Here is a 19,166-nt window from a genome sequence, read left to right on the forward strand (position 1 = left end):
TTTTGAGGCTTTACAGTGTTTGCTTACAATTAGAATGTTTTCAAACAGTGAAGTAAAACATGCGTATATGTTGAGTTCTGAAGGGGGTACAACAGTTGTATTCCCCAATAATCAATAGATATACTGTATATCATTAATTCCAAAGTAAAAAAGTGGGTGTAGCAATCACATAMTGCTGCTATTAGTATTTATATATAGTATTATATAGTATATTTTATGTAGGCGTTGTTGTAGTACTCATAGTGACTCCAATGACCATAGTGGTGGAAAGGTCAATGAGCCKCGGAGGACCCATCAGATACAGTAGTAGCCTACAGAAAAGGGGATACAGAATAGTGCCCCCTACCTTTGAGGTCCAGGTTACGGGCTCCATTGGAGTGCTGGGTGACGGTGCGMGAGTCGATCTTGAGCGTGTGCACGTTGTTGGCGTCCCGGGAGACCACCACGTTGTGCCACTGGTTGTCGTTGAGCGGCTTGTCCGAGTTACCCTTCATCAGCGACGGGCCGTTGCCGAGGTCAAAGACATAATGGACGTAGCTATAAYCACAGATTGTAAGAGACTTTTAGGAAATAACTGTAGGTGTGCGTGRGTGTATATATGAGACAGAGAGTGAATGAAAGGGACAAAGGGGTAAAGGTGCTTCAAATGATATCAATTTCACCTKATCGGTCACAGTCAGTATGACCAAACCAACATCGAAATGTCACCCACAGAGCATAGTTCTTTGAAAGAGGTATAAACCAGACAAAGCCGGGTCTAGCCTAGCAAGTTGAATATTTGGGTGTTTGGCTCTTTTGAAAAATAACCAGTTTCTTCAGTCAAAGACTACGCCATACGGATTCAGTACTTTCAGTATAGTTAAGGCTGTTCAATGGACGAAGCCAGAGTCCAAGGCGGCAGGGTGAGTCGGTCTCACTCCAACCTTTGTTAAATTTAAACAGCAGGTTTTTCACTCAGCCCCTGGTGCCTATCTTGGACTTCTTATAAAGGCGATGGGGGAAGAAAAAGAAAAGACTGCTCTCTCTCGCTCTCTCTTTGGTCGAAGGAGAGGGTGGTGTAGGGTTGAAGTGCGCCGAACCTCCAGCTGTGCAATGGCAAGCTGCAGAGCAGAAAATTGCCCAACCTCACATAATGTACAGCCGCTCAGAAATTCTATTCTTCGTGTATATTAAGTCTTGAAATGTACAGGATAAAAAATGTCTCCCTCAGAAGCTCTGAATAGAACTTTTCCTGTCCATTTGCCAGAGGCGGACAAGATGGCATGTTTCCTTCAGGCACAAAATGACTTCCTGTCGTATCATCTGTTGGTGACTAGTTCGCCAGAGCAATGTATATGGAATGTGTTTATTCCTGCTCTGCTTTGTCTTTGTGTGTGCTGAAAGATATGGTTGGGGMCCTTGTGTCATTACTATGTCAGGTGGGGAGGAAGAGGGGCAGGGAGTTACATGCATAACAAGCATTTTTCATATTTGAATGGATGAATAGCCTGGTGACAACAGGTGATATAACACACTGTTCAGATTGGGGCTATTTTAGGCGTCCTATTATTCAAGTCTGCATTCAGAGTTTTAACAACTAAAATATTTTTTTTCCCAGATCAAATAAATAGATTTTTGTTCAACCTTAACGTCCATGGGGCGTATGGATTGTGTGTACAGCTGCGAAGGCAAATTAGGAAGTGAAATATTTRCTCCAACTGCTGTTTCCTCCCGATAATAATAGCCTGTTCTGGGCATTCAACAGAGCCATGAACCAAAATGATTAGTATTGCTCGTTGAGAAATAGAGTGGACTGCCTCCAACCAGCATAGGTTCATAGAATCGTAGAAAAACATATCTTAGTGGAACTTATACAGGACTTTTTCATTTTCACTGCATCCATTTGTTTCACAACATATACATCTACATCATTTGTTATGTTRTCCATTATCATATGATTAAGATGTGCCCATGTGGGCACAATAAGCAAAACCACATTACAATTGTCAGGGTAAGCTAACATGTCAACACTTATATTTATGTCAACACCAATCAAACGTCCAGACTCACCCTTTGACCAGCTCCACAACGATGAAGTCGCTGCCATCCCCCGAGTTGAAGAGCAGCAGGCCGTCRGACGTGGTGGTCTTGAACTGAAAGAAGAGGTGCATGGAGGCGTAGGCCTGCAAAGTAGCCAACGCTAGATAGCTTGCTTTCGTTCGAAACGTCACCGGATCGGCGATGATGTGGCGCATGCCAAAGCGGGCGTTGAGTTCGCAGTAGGAGATGTCGCCGTTCTTGCACTGGTCCAGGTAGGGCACGCCGTTGACTGTCAGGCCCTGGAGGTGACCGATGAAGTTGGAGGGCACCACGGAGATGAAGCGACGCTCGGTCATGATACCCGTCTCAATGTTGTGGAACTCCAGCCGCGTGTGGGCACCCGTCATCTGGCCTGGAGGGTGAAGGAGGACATGGGAATATGTTATATTAAAGGCATTGAGCTTTCTTAACCATGTGGCCTGATCAGGAAAAGCTTTATACCCTGGTTATGAAATAATGGTACAATGGGATGGAATATGTTGGAATAAATATAGAAATCTAAAACATGATGATGATACAATTACTTTAAAAAAGAGGCTAAAAGCTTCTAACTAAACTGCAAACTAATCTCCTAATCTCCTCCTACACTGAAGAAAAATATAAACCAGCAATTTCAAAGATTTTACTGAGTTACAGTTCATATAAGGAAATCAGTCAATTGAAATAAGWTCATTATGCCCTAATCTATGGATTTCACATGACTGGGAATCCAGATATTCATCTGTTGGTCACAGATAGTTGCTGGATTTTGGCGGGAAACTGCCCTTTTCGTCCTCATGCTAGCTAGCAGTAGCCACATCAGCCATTATGGAATGGCAAGTTGTGTTGAACAACAGAGGAGCTGATTGGCTGACACTGCCATTCCAAAATGGCTGCGGTGGCTACTGCTAGCTAGCATGAGGACGGAAAGGGCAGCTTTCCCTGAAAACTAGGAGTATTTCAATCTTCTCTATGTATCAGTGTGGATAAAGGTAAAAATTGGAGTACAATGGCATATCCCATCCCTGCATCGAAGTAGGATTTCTGACACATATTTCGCACCGGCTACATGGTTTCTTAATAATGCAACCATGTGCCTTCCAACCCCAGTGCAGCACAGTGTAAACAAGCGTAATGGTAGGGTCGGTATCTTTTAGCAAGGTCTGAGTGAACATCTTGCCTGAATTAAGACCTGATGATGGGGTGTGGCCAATTACCTCCTACAATCTTCAATGCCCGAGCTAGTAACGCCCAATTATTCAACTGCAGGGATGCAGACACAGCCCTCCTTATAAACAATCTATACAGACAACAATTAAAACATTGGGGACATACATAAATGCATGTTATGAAGACTGGCATCTTCACAGGATGCTATAGTCTATGTAGGGCTTCAATTGGGAAGGAGTTCCATATGGTAATTGACCACCCTGTGTAATATGTTATATATTTAATTGATCAAATTGTATAAGGCTTGGATTGGGCAGTAACACAGATAATAGGGGTTCCACAATATACATCTGAAGTCGGAAGTTTACATACACTTAGGTTGGAGTCATTAAAACTAATTTTTCAATCACTCCACAAATTTCTTGTTAACAAACTATAGTTTTGGCAAGTCAGTTAGGACATCTACTTTGTGCATGACACAAGTKATTTTTCCAACAATTGTTTACAGACAGATTATTTCACTTATAATTCACTGTCTCACAATTCCAGTGAGTCAGAAGTTTACATACACTATGCCTTTAAACAGGCTGTGCCTTTAAACATTTGAAAATTCCAGAAAATTATGCAATGACTTTAGAAGCTTCTGATAGGCAAATTGATATAATTTGAGTCAATTGGAGGTGTAGCTGTGGATGTATTTCAAGGCCTAACTTCGAACTCAGTGCCTCTTCGCTTGACATCATGGGAAAATCAAAAGAAATCAGCCAAGACCTCAGAAAAATAATTGGAGAACACCACAAGTGTGGTTCATCCTTGGGAGCAATTTCAAAATGCCTGAAGGTACCACGTTCATCTGTACAAACAATAGTACGCAAGTAAAAACACCATGGGACCACACAGCTGTCATACCGCTCAGGAAGGAGACGCTRTCTGTCTCCTAGTGATGAACATACTTTGGTGCGAAAAGTGCAAATCAATCCCAAAACAACAGCAAAGGACCTTGTGAAGATGCTGGAGGAAACAGGTACAAAGTATCTACATCCACAATAAAACGACTCCTATGTTGACATAACCTGAAAGGCCGCTCAGCAAGGAAGAAGCCACTGCTCCAAAACCGCCACAAAAAATCCAGACTACGGTTTGCAACTGCACATGGGGACAAAGATCGTACTTTTTGGAGAAATGTCCTCTGGTCTGATGAAACAAAAATAGAACTGTTTGGCAATAATGACCATTATGTTTGGAGGAAAAAGGGGGAGGCTTGCAAGCCGAAGTACACCACCCCAACCGTGAAGCACGGGGGTGGCAGCATCATGTTGTGGGGGTGCTTTGCTGCAGGAGGGACTGGTGCACTTCACAGAATAGATGGCATCATGAGGTAGGAAAATTATGTGGATATATTGAAGCAACATCTCAAGACATCAGTCATGAACTTAAAGCTTGGTTGCAAATGGGTCTTCCAAATGAACAATGACCCCAAGCATACTTCCAAAGTTGTGGCAAAATGGCTTAAGGACAACAAAGTCAAGGTATTGGAGTGGCCATCACAAATCCCTGACCTCAATCCTATAGACAATTTGTGGGCAGAACTGAAAAGTGTGTGTGAGCAAGGAGGCCGACAAACCTGATTCGGTTACACCCTGTTTTGTCAGGWGGAATGMGCCAACATTCACCCAACTTATTGTGGGAAGCTTGTGGAAGTCTACCCGAAATGTTTGACCCAAGTTAAGCWATTTAAAGGCAATGCTACCAAATACTAATTGAGTGTACGCAAAAATCMGACCCACTGGGAATGTGATGAAAGAAATCATTCTCTCTACGATTATTCTGACATTTAACATTCTTAAAATAAAGTGATGATCCTAAGACAGGGAATTTGTACTAGGATTAAATGTCAGGAATTGTGAAAAACTAGGTTTAAATGTATTTGGTTAAGGTGCATGTAAACTTCCGACTTCAACTGTAAATCTCTAGCTACATAAACTTATGAGCCCAGCTTCCACTAKACCTATAGTTTTCCAGTATGTCCCCTTATTGATTATGTTGTTGCTTCCTGGAATTGAGCAGGAAAGAGCTTTGCCAGTTTATTAAAAACACCTTAGTCCTAAACAAGGTCAGCCCAGAGGCCTTCTCTTTTTGGTTTGTGTCCACCAGAAACAAGGTCACACAGGGTCATTTATAGCCCCAGGCTTCATCATCTCTTGCATTCCTCTCACCTATCACCCCACACCCCCATCCCTCTATCCATCCATTATACCCCCATGGSGTGGTGGTAGACAGTGGGGAGTGGACACTGACCTTCTGCCATCCCTCCATCTCTCCATCCCTAGCCCCCAAGACTCATCATGCCCCCTCTTCTTAATCCCTCCTCTCACCTATCTAACAMCCCCCCCATCCCTCTTTTCCTCCTTCCTATCACTTAAGGGTGGAAGAGGTGGAGGCGAACAGTGGAGAGTGGACACTGACCTTCCACCGTGACGTTGTCCACAGATAGCTGGAAGTTCTTTCCTCGGCGCACCACTTTCACCATGTGCCACTCGTTGTCGTTGAGCTTCTGGCCAGCGAAGAGCGTTTCAGGTCCTTTACCTGGAGGGGAAGAGCTATGGTCACCTACCGAGAAAGGATGTTGATTCAGTGTGTATCAGCAACTAAGTCCACAGGGACGATACTATACAGCTAATGGAGAAAACCTGCATGTTTATCCCACGCAAACACACACACACACACACACAGTTTCCATTCAAACAAACACACACACACACACACACACACACACACAGAAAGACAAAGTAGTATCATACAAGAAGGCATACTGTGCCATGTATGTCACTAAGCGCACAAAGGTTATATAAAAAAGAACAATTTTATATAAAAAAAACAGTAGATGGACTCAAACAGACAACTAAACCTCCTAATAATACAGTAACAGCAGGATGCCATCAAAGACAAAGCAAGAGGGTAGCTAGGTGTTACAGTGCTACTTATTGAACAAGCCTTTCATTGTAAAGTAAGGATTCAGCCTACAACTGCCGTGGACAGCCGAGATGAGTGGTAGAACTATTTTATAGCTATCGCCTGTAGGATTTTGTACTAGTGGAGCTGTGTAATTGACGTCTGTATATTAGGACTTTGCCATAGGACTCTTTGCCAGACTGGGTAGAGAAAACGGGGGATTAGACTGCATTGYATCTGCCACTCCTCTCCTCGGTCACTCCCCCCTCTTCTTCTCCTTCGGTCTCGCTTCTACTGGCACGGGAGACGGACTGTTTGACGCGGCAACATATGGCGGTGGGAGAAATGCATATTAAAGACATATTTACMGTAGCGTCTTCTCTCTCACCAACTGAGCCTCGGGGCTATTTATAGTTTTTCCAATGAAACAGACCGATCATATAAAATGTGGCAGGGAACGAGTGAGRGACGGAGTGAAAGAGTATGGGTTTTGATGAAGGCAGCAGAACTGAATCCGTCTGTCATTGAGGTGTATTGTGGCGAGTCGGCACGAATCGCCTTCGGATGAGCAAAGTCATGGTGACGGCTAATTGCGCCGGCGGTAACAGCTGCAGCGAAGTGCTCCGTTTACACATCACATTCAAATGTATCTACTAAAAAGGGCAATACATTGAAAACTAACCAACAGAAAGTGGGAAAATAATTACTGGCTACGCTATACAATAGCACAGCCTAAGAGGCTAAAACAAAAGGCTGTCCCTGACGACGGTTGACTCGCAGTGTGTCACAGTGGCATTCACCGAGGCAAAGAACGGTGATTATGAGGGAAACTAATGGGTCCGTAAACAAAGCCATAACGAGGGAGTCTTCCACTTCACTGCCTGGTGGAACCAGCCCTGAAATAGTACAGTGCCCTGAGGAAGCCAGTCACTTCCATTAACCTTTTACACTCGTATACGGGTTGAAAATGGCAGATTTGGGCACTGATAAGTGCCTAAATTGGAACGCAYTGGCTGTAAAGTAATGATGGTAGAGATCAGGCTCTGCACTTCACAGCTCCGTATGGGTTTTGACTGACAGCTGTTCTGAACTTGAGCACCGTACACAACAAGAAGTTGCCCGCATCCCTCCTGCTACTTGTGTTGTCTGAGTGAGGAAAACGCTGTAAATTGCTGGACTCTATGTATTTCGAAAGACGAGACGTTGAGGATTATAATAAATACCGCTTTGATGTCATACAAGCAAGCCCAGCACCCGTGGATCTAAATGTGCACTTCAAATTTCCATATCATAAAACTCCTGTCATATACAGTGTCAACGTTTATGATCACTATATTTGATGCAGTTACAAGATGACKTGGCGTCGTACCCTGGGTGGTTCTGAACAGGTTGAGCCTATGTTGGTCTATTGTGAAGAAAATTGCAGCAGAACTTGCTCCTGAATGCACGCATGACTCCATTATATGCACACCAAAACGTAAGATCATTGCGTGAACAACAACAGTGACTGTGTGACGGAGGGAGATGCAGGGCTGTGTTCCAAACAAAACTACTACAAGTTCGCTCGCTCTAGTTCCTCAACGGCAAGCTAGGAGAGCTCAAAAAAGCACCTTATAGTTGAAGACTCTTGTAAGTCATAAAAATGCTTTGAAATGACTTGCATACTTTGGAGAGGGGCGTGTCCCCTTGGAGACACTTGTTAGTCCTCTCACTCAAGCCCTTGTAATTGTATTTTTCTTATGTGGCACCTATCCCACATTTTCAGGAATATTCTCATTATGTTACTGAATGTATCCAGACTATTTTCATATTTCGTTAAATAAATGTGTCTAAAAGTACTGTACATGTAAAATGCACATAAACTCAACAGTGTAATGTTTGGATTCAMTCTTGTGTCAAGTCAACTGCTGTGTCCTCAAATGTGGTCTAACAATTTCCCCATAACCTCCACACTGTTCCCTTTCAATTGCTACGGCGCTTAAGCATATGTTTTTTCATATTACTTCAGTAAGAAGCATATCAATGTAGCTCTATCCATATAGGCCAATCCCCACGAGTGTAAAGGGTTAAAMACCTACTGTACGTGCCGAGCAGCAACTGGACCAAGGGCATATTTGCAAGAACAAAACAAGTGGTGGCCGTCCAACAATTTTACTGTTATGTTTTATCCAATATTAGAAATATGTCTGTTGATTTTTGTGAGTGGCGATGCATGGTGGCTGCAGGTGCCTCAGTGGATGATGGAGTGGGGCTTAGTGGCATGGGATTGTCCCCCCCCACCCCCCCCGCAGTTGAGTCTGAAATTATTTGGTTTTGAGGGGGAAAAAGGTCCATAAATTGATAGCGTCACACACACACACACACACACACACACACACACACAACACACAACACACAACACACACACACACACACACCAACACACAACACACACACACAACACCACACACACACACACACAGGAGAACCGTTTTCATATTTAATGTTGTTCCTTCTTCCCTGATTTTTGTCTTGAGCCACACGAAATTGGATCGAGAGACGTTAATCACACAATGTGTGAAGTTAATATGGGCAAAGTCCCCTACTGCAGAGAGAGGGAACGAGAGAGCGCGAGATAGAGGGAAGAGAGAGAGAGAGAGAAGAGAGAGAGAGGAGAGAGAGAGAGAGAGAGAGAGAGAGAGAGAGAGAAAGAGAGAGAGAGGAAAACTAGTTTAAGATAAACTTCTAGAAGGAGAAAGACAGAGAGCTTGCGAACGAGAGAACGGGAGAGAGACAAAGGAAAAATGTAGTTTGATATACAACCAGAGAGCCCTTTCGGAGACTCCAGAGCAGGCAGAATGAATGGAAAATGGTTCCCCCGGGATAGAGTCCATGTGTTATTTATCTGCCACAAGAGGCCATAAAAGAGCAAAGGGGCTAATTCTAAGGAGAAACAGAGGACACATCAGGCCATAACAGCAGTAACAATGAAGGCCTTAGCGTATCTGCTACGCTGGGGGAACATCGAACGAGGTTTGGGGGCAGAAAASAGTGCAATGGGCCATATTATCTTGAAGCTAATACACTGTAACATTACTGTAGCTCACAAGGAGCTAATAGAGTATCCTATGCCCTATTAGCTTGGAGCTAATACACTGTAAAATCATGTAGCGCTAGTACAGCTAGCTAGCAGCTAATGAGCGCTTCAATCCCCATAATGCTAGGGATCTGCCACCTGCTGCTTACCCTACTGACCAYCTAATTGGGCCATATTAGCTAGAAGCTGCTACAGTAGCTAGCTAACTAATAGCTAATGGACACTGCAATCCACATGTCATTGCTTTTGCTCTGCCACCTGCCTCCTGCCTAACTGYCAGGCTGCTTTAATGCTGATGTTTGGCCATCTTCTAATGGCCAGGTAATGAAGATAGTAAACAGGCTAGCGGAGGAGCGCTTGGTGCTAAATGAGGCTGTAAGTCGCTCTAATGCTGCCCTGTCAGCCTCTGTAGAAACAAGGGCCAGGCTAATCATTAATAAGAGCAGCGATATTAAAATGCAATTCATTCTCATTGAGACGCCACTTTCTCTTTTCGCCGTTCTCCCTTTGTCACCGAGATCAATGGGAGAACGTCTCTGATCATATAAACAAAGGATGTCATTCTCTCACTCCTTCTCTCAGTCATRCCCTCTTCTATTATCTCACACTTCGGCACTCTGTCCCCCGTATTGTCTGTCGTCGAGGTAGACAGTGTCAAGTTTGGTGTTTCAGTTGGTAGAGGATCCTCCAGTTTTAGCCGTSTGGTTTAATGTGGATGTCATGGACTGTTTGGAGGACCCATGAGCAGGACGGACGAGATGTGTTACGTTCACCAGCTGTTTCTCAATTAACAATTGTRGATTCATCCATTACCACAGTGCTTCTATGTAAACACCCTTGATTAATGCACGCTAATCGATGAACACGCCCATTCAATCAGTGGCTTTGGATTGCAATGCAGTGCTTCATTCCCACAAGTTAACTCTGGGTCGAGACCGGCTAGGAGAAGTAAAGCTCTCCATTGTTGCCCGACCACAAGAGCTTGGAGAGATGGGTGCATTGTGATCCACATTGGGCCCGATGTCACAGCTTCTCCCCAACACATTTACCCATTCTCCAGCCACAACACTGTTGYCAACAGCGGATCTAAGAGTCTCCACACAGCCCTTCCAGACCCAAAYTCTCATCTCAGTCTCACAAGTTTGACTCGTTTGAGAAACTAGGCCGTCGCGTGGCACTGCCACCTCTACCGTGTAGCAGCGAGTTAACCGTCGGCAGCGCCACATCACTAAGTGGGAGGAATCCTAATGTGGCCGGGAGTCTAATTGGGCCGCAGCAAAGCATTGTGGGCCACCACGGCACGCAAACAGCCAGTCTTCGAGAGAAAGAGGGTTMAGGAGTGATCAGCGCTAGCTGGAGAGGGCAGTGAGACGACAGGGCCACGGCATAAGGGGCAGCGGTGGAGACGTACGCGATAGCTTCACTCGCCCTACCTGGCTCACAAATGCTTCGTGACTCATTGGGGTAAGAGTGAAACTGTTTCCAGGAGGTCATTCAAGCATTTGTCAATGAAAGAGCCAGTCACCAATGGTTGAGGTCAGAAGGGACTGCAGGCGATGTAAGAGTGTTTTAATGAGTCAAGGGWTTGGATGGTGGTGTCTGTGACGATAGGATGATGAGATGTTGCCATTGAAAAAAGTATAACCTTGAAATGTGACTCATCAATTTTTTAAAGGACGACATGAATACATAACGAGTCCTTTTGGTGATCTCAACAAAGTAACCACAGGTCAATTGTCGATCGTCTTTCTTCGGGTCCTTACTACCTTAAACCTCTTTGCGGTTAGCAGAGTATAGCCTATAGTAGCCCATAGGGATTGCCTGACTCAAGAAGGGGACCAAGCAGGAAGTTGACGTAGGTGGAGTCATCGGTACAGCCATGAGTGGCATCGCAGGGAGAGAAAAAAATCACATTGGGCCTGCATGCACTCGAATTAAAATGGCCGTCAGACAAATCCTCCCTCTTTTTCTTTTCGCTCTTTATTCCCTTGTTCTGTCCATTCTCGGCTCAGTAGCCCCCCTCTGAGGAGAAAGGGGGGATGCCGATGCTCAGCACTTCTAAAGGAGAGAGAGAGAGAAGGGGGGGAGAGAGAGAGAGAGATACTGGATTTTCAGCACAGTGTTGAAAATGACTACTAATATCTGCTGACAGGGGGTGGTCCTTAGAGCCAGGGCACGGGGAGGAATCAAACGAGAGAGGAGGACAGGAGAGAGGGAAGAAGGGAGGAGAAAGACTAGCTAACGCAACATCTATAGGCGTCTGCTTACCGAGATAAGACAGATGGCGTGGTCAAAATGGAGAGGAGTGTGTGTGTGTGGTACTTTAAATGGATCCGTTTCTATTTGCGTTCATGACTACCATAACACATAGAAGGTAATGGGTCCAAGGCAGTTCACTGCAATYTRCCGTGRYGCTTAGTCGGTAGCYCATGGCTCTTGCAACGCCAAGGTTGTGGGTTCGATTCCCACGGAGGACCAGTATGAAAAAAKCAAATTGYTACATAAATGTATGCACTCACTACTGTAAATTGCTCTGGATAAGAGTGTCTGATAAATGACTAAAATGTAMCTCTCTGCAAATAATACTGCACATGCACAATTTTCTTCCCTACGTAAACACCTTGCAAGGTCAGAGCATGACAGAAAACTAAGTGCAGTGTCCAGACGGTACACTGAGTGTAGTGGAAGTATGAAGACCACACATCAGACTGGYGTTGACAGGAAGCAGCCTGTCAATGGAATTATGGTTGTCCCTTCAATACTGTGTCTGTATACTGTAGGTGTGCACTGTACTTCAGTTTGACACTGGGTGTGTGTCTGCATGGGTTGTTGTGGGTGGCGTGCATGTCTGAGTGCCAGTCTGCTGGCTGACAAGGTGACACAGGCTGTGCCCTAAAAAATACCCTCTGTGACATTATGCAGTCTCATACTGGGTACAGAGGCACTGAGTGGGACAGAGAAAAAAATGAAGAGCAAGATAGATCGAGAGAAAGCAAGCAAGCAAGCTAGTAATTGAGTGGGGAGAGAGGTGGGTAGACGGGGGGGGGGGGATCTCAATTGCATACACCTCGCGTCCTCTTTCCGCTCTCCTCGCCTTTTTCTTAAAACCCCATTGGAGAGGGTCAGAGGGGACAGACCTCTGGCTTTCTCACCCGATGGGTTTTGGGAAAGAGGCGAGGAGAGAGGACGTGAGAAGTATGCAATTGAGAATCTCCCAGGGAGTGAGAGAGATAGAGGGAGATAATTGAAGGCCTCTAAAGAGTAAGGTAAAGAGAGAGAGAGAGAGAGAGAGAGAGAAGCGAGGCCCTGCTGAATGTATAATGCAGGAGGAGGTTATCAGGTCTCTGGCACAGGGAGGGAGACCCAGTCAGAGATGGCGATTCAGCAATATGGCTTCCCCTACAGATGGCTCTACGCCCAGGATGTCGCATGAGAAAACACTCCACAGGGAAGCTGTGTGTGTGTGTGGGAGGAGGTGTTTGTATGTGTGTTTCTGGAAGCGTGTGTCTGATGTTTCTGTGTGTGTGTGCAATGTGTTACATGAGTGTTTCTGCAAGTGTCGTGTGTGTATGTGTGTGAAGCGTGAAGCCACCAGTCTTTTCTCGCCATCCCTGTGCCCCCTTTGTCCTCTCCCATCTGTCATCTGGCATCCTCCCCTTCTGTTGTTTGTGAAGAGAGGAGTACCATCCCTCCATCCCCCTCAACAATTCCCATCACTCTCTCCTTACCCTCACATGGTCATCCTGAGCAGTGCCAGCTTTTCTATTCCTCCCCGCCTCTAATCTATTCCTGGCAATCTCCTGATCTCTCTATCACCAACCCCCCCCCCCCCCCCCCCCGACCCTCATGCAAGCCTCTCCAATAATTTAATGCACTGTTTATGCTCATGATTGCACCCCAGTATTTTGGCTTGGACACTGGAACTTGTGTTGTATTCTGCCTCTCTCGGCCTTTCTATAAATACTAGAGCCACATTCCATCAATTTATTCAGCGTAGCCCCTTGATATAGTCCATCTATGATCATGATGTTTGATCAGTGTATACATTGTTTAGACTGCAATAGCTTCGGACACTTGCCACGCCACCTCATGCCGCCCAGTCTGATGCCCAGTCTCATGTTCCTATGATTCTCTGGCTCTGCCCCCCCTCTGAGGGTTTGCCGTGCCAGCCTGCTATGCAGCAGATGGGTTCGTTCAGGTTGGAATCACACCAGCTGACACAGCGGGCGTAGCACGTCAACTCGGGGCGTGGGCAGGGCGTGGGCAGTACGTGGGCGTGGGCAGGGCGTYGCCAGGGTGTGGGCTGGGCAGGGCGTGTGCAGGGCGTGGCCAGGGTGTGGGCTGGGCAGGGCGTGGGCAGGGCGTGTACAGGGCGTGGCCAGGGCGTGGGCAAAGCATGTTATGGTACCACAAGCTACCACCATATGGGCATCAAAGTCATGGGCTATATTAAAATGGTATGTAGTGTGTGATGCACGATACCCACATACACAGAGGGTAAATATAGATGCAACTAACATGCATGCACTCACAAACACACACACAAGGACACACACGCACATACACTCTCTCTCTCTCTCTCTCTCTATCTCTCCTTCCCTGTGTCCAGCCCTGGCTGGGTGATCATGGCCAATGTTGTCATAGGTTAAATGGCTGTTATTTCCACAACAACCTTCACAGTTGATTACTCGTCCCCTGTTCAAACAGCAGGAGGACAGGCCGGCACACTGGAGCCCTGCTGGACCGAACACACCACACTGGTGTCTGTTAAACCAGGCCCATTGCACCAGCCTCAGTGATAACAGCTAACATCGCACAGTTATCGGTGCATTCAAATGTATCTATGAGAAGCTAGTTTCTGGAGTAAATGCCGCACTGAACGAGGCAGTCTACAGTGAGAGAGGGGTGAGAGAGAAAGACACAGGATGCAAGAGAGACAGACTTTTGACAGCCTTCGTCTTTTTTTGTACTTAACCAAATCAACGTTTATTTGTCACGTTCGCCGAATACAACAGTGAAATGCTTACTTACAAGCCCTAACCAACAGTGCAGTTTTTAAGTAAAAAATAGGTATTAGGTCAACAATAGAGAAGTAAAGAAATACTTTTTTAAAGAGTAAAATGACAGTGAAAATAACAGTAGCGAAGCTTTATACAGGAGCTACCGGTACAGAGTTATTAGGTACAAATATGCGAACCAACATTGTATTCCTAATGTCAATCGATTCCCTATATCAAAAGCCAATAAATATATACAAAAAATCCAAACACATTTGAATGTTATGCCGTATATGCTAGCTCGACAAATACAGTACTTTCGCAAAGTATTCAAACCCCTTGACTTTTTCTACATTTTGTTACGTTACAGCCTTATTCTAAAATGYYGTAAATGTATGTTTTTCCTCATCTATCTACACGCAGTACTCCGTAATGACAAAGRGACCTGATGGTCACTCTGACAGAGCTCCAGAGTTCCTCTGTGGAAAGGGGAYAACCTTCCAGAAGGACAACCCTCTCTGCAGCACTTCACCAATCAGTCCTTTATGGTAGAGTGGCCAGACGGAAGCCACTCCTCAGTAAAAGACACATGACAGCCCACTTGGAGTTTGCAAAAATTCACCTAAAGGACTCTCAGAAATAAGATTCTCTGAAACCAAGATTGAACTCTTTGGCCTGAATGCCAAGCGTCACGTCTGGAGGACACCTGGCACCATCCCTATGGTGAAGCATGGTGGTGGAAGCATCATGCTGTGGGGATGTTTTTCAGTGGCAGGGGCTGGGAGACTAGTCAGGATCGAGGGAAAGATGACTGGAGCAAAGTAGAGAGAAAGCCTTGATGAAAACCTGCTCCAGAGCACTCAGGACCTCAAACTGGGGCGAAGGTTCACCTTCTAACAGAACAATGACCCTAAGCCAAGACAACGCAGGTGGCTTCAGGACAAGTCTCTGAATGTCCTTGAGTGGCKCAGCCAGAGCCCGGACTTGAACCTGATCGAACATCTCTGGAGAAACCTGAAAYTAGCTGTGCTGCAACGCTCCCCATCCAACCTGACAGCGCTTGAGAGGATCTGCAGAGAAGAATGGGAGAAACTCCCCAAATACAGGTGTTCCAAGCTTGTAACGTCATACCCASGAAGACTCGAGGCTGTAATCGCTGCCAAAGGTGCTTCAACAAAGTACTGAGTAAAGGGTCTGAATAATTACGTAACTGTGATATTTCCATTTAGATTTTTTTTATACTTTTGCAGATATTTCTAAAAACCTTTTTTGTCATTATGGGGTATCGTGTGTAAATGTACGAGTTTTTATTTTAAAGTTTTTTATTTTTAGAATAAGGCTGTAACGTAACAAAATGTGGAACAAGTCAAGGGGTCTGAATACTTACCGAACGCACTGTATAGGACATTATTCTTCTACAGATCATTCTCCTACGGATCATTCTCCTACGGATCATTCTCCTACGGATCATTCTRCTACAGTTATAATMCTTCTTCTACAGCAGTTAAACACTTTTCCCGAAATACAAATCTTTTCCATTGAAACCCGAACAGACACAGTATACATTTGCTCCAGCAAACCCTCTGGACAAAACCTATATTTATACCTAATAGCTCAAACGACTCCATGCATACTGTAGCCATTTCTTATGTACGGGCCTTAAATGTAATTCATGGAGGTAGCAGGGCTATGCAAATAATAGCTTATTTAAAAGACCCAGGGGTACATTTTCAGGATTCACAACCACAAACTGTATTATTAACCTAACTCATTGACTTTCAGATTGTGTAGTGTCTTTGTTCAAAATGGAGCCCTGCACCATTTAAACCAGAAATAATTGCTGGGCAAAGCTGTGCGGGATACCGTGCTGTACTTGTACATYAGCCCTCTTCCCATAACTATAATGCTAGCCATACAGTGTATAACTATTTAATAGGGCCCATATGGTTTTGTAGTGAATAATCAACATTTTATGTATTTGTTTTATCATCTGGTGAATAACATGGTTTAAGAGGAGTGGAGGGTGATTGGGATTCTACGATATACGACGGACAGACGTGGAACCCATCTGGGCATGTCTCTCTCCATGTTTCAGTCATACAGCATTAGAAGGCAGTTGTGTAAGAATATGCTGCTTTAAGGGTTAAAGTGATTTCTGTAGCGTGATAGAGAGTTGCTTTACTTTGCTTGACTCTGCTTTTCCCCCAGAGATAAGGATCAGGCTGTCTTTGACGTTGATCGTATTTGTCTCCTTATCCTGTGATATCATATTTACTATCTGGAGCACTCAGATGAGTGCAGGGCCTATCTTAGATCTAATGAAGTGTGTTTGTGTGTGTGTGTGTGTGTGTGTGTGTGTGTGTGTGTGTGTGTGTGTGTGTGTGTGTGTGTGTGTGTGTGTGTGCTGTCTCTTATACACATCTAGATGTGTATAAGAGACAGGTGTGTGTGTGTGTGTGTGTGTGTGTCTTGTGCAGCCAGATTTAATGGCTCCTGTCTGCTAACAGCGAGCGCGACCACCGAGATGAAAGACGCGACGAGCAGCGGATAGTGGTGATATAAACACAAGCAGGCAGCCAAATCAAGATCCTCTCTCGCTCGGTTCGCCCTCTCTCAATTTCTTTCTCTCCATTCCCCCTTCTCTCTACCTCTCTACTCTCACTCTTCATTACCCCTCTCTCTCCTCTCCCCCCCTCCCTCGCCTCATCCTCAGTATTTTCATTTTGAAAACAGAGAAGGGCCATGTTCAGTTGACAAACGTTGTCGAATGTTGCAGATCGAATTGGCACGAATAGAGCCAATGTGGTTCCTTATTCTACATGTCAGAGAGTCATGTTTGTCCTACATAGTCTGTTTCTATATCTGAACGTCCCAAAATGTGATGCCCGCTGAACGGGCCCCAGATCTCCCTCTCTCTTCCTCCCTCTCTTGTTTATTTCCATATTGAAAACAATAGCAGACCTCCTTTTTAATCCTCTCTCTCTCTCTCTCTCTCTCTCTCTCTCTCTTGGGAAAGTAGGTTAGGCTTGCAGTCAGTCGAGGACACTGTCGCATCCTGCCACCACAGCGAAACACTCCCGGCAGCCGCGTCCAAAACACGGCTTGATTAGCCGCATTGGCGAGGGAGGATACAGAGGAGTGAAGGGGACGGGTGGGGCGGCCACACAGGGTATGACCCCCAGCCATGATTATCCATGGCCCGCCTTAGTGACCCTATGCGCCAATTACCGTGAAAAGGGAGAGAGGAGGGCCGGGGGGCTGACATGAGACTGTTCTCCTCTCCTTCTCCACCCTCACTGTATGGTGTGTGGTGCCTGTTAGAATGCACAATGAGATAAAAGCTGTCGATATCTAGCCCAGCATTGAAGAGGGCAGACGARGGGGGGAGGCAAAAAATGACAGTCATGATGAAGAGTGATTGATCGTAAATGGCGAAAAAGGTGAGAAATGTATCTCTCCTCTTTCTTCCCCTCTCACCTCATCTCTTCATCGTTCTCGCTCTCGTGCCATTTACGTCTCTCTTTCCCTCTCCAGGAAGGTTCCTGGTGGATTGAGTTGATTTGGACCGCATCTCCCAGCATGCAGCAGCAGCAGCGTTGCCCTGGGAGACCCCATCATTCTGCTGAGGGAGTGTGAACCCAGACAATGTGCTGTTGCTCCTCTCATTTCACCTCCCATAACAAGCCCAGATATAACCTGTCTCTCTGTCAGCCTATTTGGTTGAAAGGGCTGCCATCTCACCATGCAGGTTGAGATGAGGGGTATATCTCAATAGTGTAAAGGGGTTTCCTTTACTTCTGTCTCACCATATGGGATGAGTACTAATAGAAAAAGGGGTGCATCTCAATAGTATAAAGTGGCTTCACCATGATCACTGATCTGGCATGGCCTAAAAGCCTATGAAATCCTTTCACTTGTTTGTGTTCAAAGTATACAAGGAAAGGAAGCCATGGATGASTATTGAGACAAACCCCAAGGAGATGGTTGCTGTAATACCAAGCCATTAGGTTAGTCAAAGACGGTAGTAGGTGGGGACAGGTAAATCATCTTCTGTGGCCCATGCAGGACTAGTGGGCAGGGTGCCCCGTTGCCATAAGTCAAGGGGAGAGAGGTAAATGGAGGGAGAGATAGTCCACGGGCATCGTGCCACCCTCCTTAAATCTCCCAAACGGCTTGTTTCACCACCYCCACTTTTCACATTCTCTCTGTATGTAACCCACTCTCGCCCTTTCTTCTGTTGTCGTTTGTCTGTCTGGGTCCTCATCCCTCGTTCTGTATCTCTCTCCGAGTGACTGTTAGCCTTTTTATGTCTCCTCTCTGCCACCCCGCCTCCCCTTCCTTTTCACCTCCTAACCTTATCTCTCTGTTGCTCTCTGTTTTGGGTGAATAGTGTGAGGTAATGGGTCTGACAGAGACACAGTAGAGGAACATTTCCAGACAGGAAGAACACTGAGGCGGGTACACAAGGTACAAAAACAAAAAATAGGTCACAGTCAGTCTTCTGGTCTTCTGCGCCATTCTACAGACTGGCCCCCTTTAAGACTTGGTTTTGACTCTACACATTACCCTTTACTTATGGGCAACTGGGCATAACATCCATTTTGACACTTTGAATAATTGTCACTTCACTGAAGACTAGTTTTCCCTTACTACTGGAGGAGCTTCGAAAAGGGCATTTTGAAAAAGTTGCATTCGGCAGGTTTCCATTTACCCAGGTTTATTCGACAAAAGCAATGTCGCAAAAAAGAAATATGCGATGTGTATTGGAAACGGCAGATATAGGAAACATTTTCTGACCATCGACAACATTTTTTATCCATTCGACAGGGGTGGATATTTATTTTGTCAAATTTTGGAAACAGTTTGGGAATACATTATGATTGTGGAATCATTTTTGTCATGAAACTATAAAG

The 19,166-nt window shown here is 45.3% G+C and overlaps 1 protein-coding gene across 3 annotated transcripts in view; it reads right to left on the reverse strand.

Moving 5' to 3' along the window:
• LOC111960288 (neurexin-2-like) overlaps positions 1–19,166 on the reverse strand; it is a 504,177-nt gene that overhangs the window by 468,149 nt on the left and 16,862 nt on the right. For all 3 annotated transcript variants that reach the window (XM_023982225.2, XM_070437965.1, XM_070437964.1), the window contains exons 5-7: positions 5,695–5,814; positions 2,050–2,431; positions 347–537 (exon numbers count right to left, since the gene is read on the reverse strand). In XM_023982225.2, coding sequence (XP_023837993.2) covers positions 347–537; positions 2,050–2,431; positions 5,695–5,814 — 693 coding nt within the window. The remainder of the gene's footprint in view (positions 1–346; positions 538–2,049; positions 2,432–5,694; positions 5,815–19,166) is intronic.

Source organism: Salvelinus sp. IW2-2015, linkage group LG37, assembly GCF_002910315.2.
Source record: "Salvelinus sp. IW2-2015 linkage group LG37, ASM291031v2, whole genome shotgun sequence".
NCBI lineage: Eukaryota > Metazoa > Chordata > Actinopteri > Salmoniformes > Salmonidae > Salvelinus > Salvelinus sp. IW2-2015.